The sequence below is a fragment of the Saccostrea cucullata genome, unplaced genomic scaffold (assembly GCF_032062105.1).
Source record: "Saccostrea cucullata isolate Sc308-1 unplaced genomic scaffold, CSIRO_AGI_Scuc_v1 ctg2029, whole genome shotgun sequence".
NCBI lineage: Eukaryota > Metazoa > Mollusca > Bivalvia > Ostreida > Ostreidae > Saccostrea > Saccostrea cuccullata.
In genome coordinates, this window is record NW_026937275.1 from 23276 (window position 1) to 26665 (window position 3390).

Consider the following 3390-nt stretch of genomic DNA (forward strand, 5'->3'; position numbering starts at 1 on the left):
TTTTTAGGTCACAGTCTACACCACCGGAAGCAGCCACCAAATAACAATGGTTGACAGAGGACTTGATCCAGGGTCGGATAGTGCCACAATCTCTCTTCTTTGATGCGCCTTCCAGTTTCTTCGAAATGCCTTGATAATACAAAAATATTTTTAGTTATTTATAAAAAAAAAAATTCCACACTTTACTCTTATTTAATGTATACTTCTAATCTTTGCATCATGTTCCAACTATAGGAAAGTAGTCACTATAAAAAAATTTCTACATTTATTTGAAGAATGGATAATTACCTTTTGCCACATGCCAAACATCAAAAAAGTGGTTCTTGTCTTCATGTTCCTCCCTCATATACTTCTTGATCATACCATGTCGGTCGGTGACGAGAGTTTCCACCTGAAGACCTGCATCTTCAAGACGTTGAAGCCCCCTCTTAACCCCTCCAACTCCATGTGCGTGGATCCTGCTACCTCATTACTCTGTAAACCAAAATCAGTTTTAATTAAAGAACATTGATCACTTTGTTAGTATTCCAAACTCTTTTTATATTTGAAAATAATTTTTACATTTTCAAGATTTTTGAAATTTTATGAGCATGTTTTTTTTTTTTGGAACTTATATCACTTGATTTAAAGAACTATTTAAATACAAAAATATATGATTTCTTAGCAAAATTTTAAATACCTGAACCAATTGGAAATCCAGAATCTTTCCACTGCTAAGTTCCATCAACGTGTAAGAACCAAACTTTGCAGTGAAGCCTGGGGAATCGCACCGTGCATCTCCACCCAAGGTCAGCCTTCTTCCCTGGTATTCGTCGAGGAGGGTCTGTTGATGGAAATCCCAGGTGAACACTGACGCTGGTACCACATATGAGGATTGAAGTCTGCTGAATGTTGAAGTTGATATCATTTGTAGATTCAAATGTCGAAACAGTCTAAGGCTCTTAGAGGCGTTGGCTCCACTGAATACAATGGCACCAGCAACCAGCAGATTCGCCCAGGGCATTCCTTGGTGACATCTCTGACTCTCCCAAGTACGAGTATGGCCACTGGCACATGCAGATGATGTTGAAATCATAGTACCACGAGTGTACTTCACCACTGTTTCACATGGACTTCCGCATATAACACAGTTCTGCAAAAGTTGGGCTAACTGAACCTCTGACACTAAAAATTGTCTTTCCTCCTCTGGGGAAACATCACTGTGTAGACGAAATCCCTCTTCACATTCATCGCCACTGTCGTCACTCTCTGGGTCCTCCTTGTCAACAGGGTCATAATCAGGGTCCTCGCGTGCACAATGGTCCTCAATGTCACTCTCAGTGTCACTGTGATGGTCTAGTACAGTCTCTAATGCACACTGTTGGGATAGGTCAGGGGTCAATCCAGCAGCTACACGAAGAGGAATGCCGTCAGACAAAGTGGAACACTGAGTACCGGTGGAAACTGTGGCTTTCTTGTCCATAGATACCTGAATGCGCCTTGTTCTCTGTGGAACTTGAACACTGGCCTGGCACCTTTTTGATACAGTCTTCTTGCACCTGGATGAAGCTTCAGTTTGCCTGGGTTGCTCAGCAGCTGTGCTCTCAGGTTGGAATGAGTCGATAGGCTGAGTAGGCTCCGTTGCTTTCTCACACTGAGGTACAATTGGAAGGGGTTCGGTGTTGCTCTCTGAATCAGTTCCACAGGGTTGCTCAGCAGCTGTGCTCTCAGGTTGGAATGAGTCGATAGGCTGAGTAGGCTCTGTTCCTTTCTCACACTGAAGTACAATTGGAAGGGGCCCGGTGTTGCTCTCTGAATCAGTTCCACTGGGTTGCTCAGCTGCTGTAGAGTTCTGTTCTTGTGTGTCGGTAGGCTCCAATGCTTTCTCAGGCTGTGGTGTAGTCTCCAGGGGTGCAATGTTCTCTGAATTTGGATGCCGAAGTTCCAATTCTTGTAGAGCATGATGTATGATCTGAAATAATTTATACTTGCATAGAAAAATATCTAAATCATTTGAAACATATATTAAACATAATTTACCCTTAGGCTTTGATCTTACCCCTGGGTCCGTGTAAAACAATGAATGAATGATGATTTATTTTATTTCTGAATATTCAAATCAACCACTTGACTTGGTTGAATACACCTTTAACACTGTTTAACAAATTTTGATAATTTTTTTCTATTATAACAAAAAGTAATCATATTTTTTTTTTTCATGTTAATCGAAACAGCCCTACACTTGTGACCGGACCCCCCCCCCACTCCCATTCATGCAGTATATTTTCTGATTTCTAATTCTATGTAGAAGTAGTGTTATGGTTCATAGAGCAACCCCTCTTTTTGAATATTTAAAAAAAAAACTTCAGCGAATGCAGCAAGTAACAGTTTAAAAAAAATACTAACAAATGTTACCACAAAGTGACCAAGTACCAGTGTACTGAAATACAAGAATTTATGAATGAAAACTAAGTTATTTCCAAATAAAATTATAATAAGGGCCTACTATAAAGTGTTATACATATCCAATTCTAGTTCCTAAAAAATAGAGTAATTTACTTACATCAGCCTTCTGGCGCTTCATGTAGGCCCCTCGGGGTCTGGGGGAAGGACAAGGGAAATGGCGGCATTTTCGCTGGGGATGGGAAGAGGGACGTCTGGCACAGCGTCTTCTTTCAGTCGAATCCGAGCCCCAGCATAGCCAAACTGTTCCAAATTGGCAGGATCCCTTAGAATTTGATGTTTGGAAAAGTGGTCCGAGCACAAACGATGGTTTTTTGTCGGCACAAACCCCTGACGCTTGCAAAAAAATGTCCATGTTTTCCTCCGACCAGTGTCCTTCGGGAACGTAAAAAAACTCTTACCACACCCCTTCTTGTGCACGTTGTTACACCCGTAAGCAGCACAATACACCATTGTAACAATTTTAAGTCCACTTATCACTAATTTGTTTGCTAACGGATCTTAATTGACCCGTTATGTAAACACAACAAGCGCTTTCTCGCCTTCTCGGTTGACCGGAATTGACACCTATGACGTCACAGCAATGGCGCGTGAAATCTCGATGAAAATATGCATATTGAGAATTTTGAACTTTGAATTGCAAAAACAACGAATTTATACATTTTTGGTAAAAGAAAATTTTATTTTTGCTTTTAATAGCATATAATTATTGTTATATCAAAAAATAAAGTGTGGTGATAAAAATCCTTTAATACTTTCTTTTGTCTAGTGCATACCGGATGCCCTTCGCTGGAAGCAATTTCAAAAAGTTCTTGCCCGCCATAAAGAAGATTTCAATAAATGAGAACACTTTCTGGAACACAGTCAATGGCATCGTCCTCAATCACGTTTAAAACTATATGCCCACTTCTATCTTGCAGATCTGATCTTAATTTCAATGTAACATGT

General features: G+C 40.2%; 1 protein-coding gene across 1 annotated transcript; it reads right to left on the reverse strand.

Annotated features, from left to right (window-relative positions):
• Positions 1 to 3188, reverse strand: LOC134247689 (uncharacterized). The gene is made up of 4 exons (XM_062730020.1): positions 2543 to 3188; positions 680 to 1951; positions 289 to 474; positions 1 to 129 (listed from the first exon to the last, which is right to left on the reverse strand). The coding sequence occupies exons 1-3, from the start codon at positions 2795 to 2797 to the stop codon at positions 358 to 360; spliced, it is 1644 nt and encodes a 547-aa protein (XP_062586004.1). The 5' UTR covers positions 2798 to 3188; the 3' UTR covers positions 1 to 129; positions 289 to 357.
• Positions 3189 to 3390: the final 202 nt, after the last annotated feature.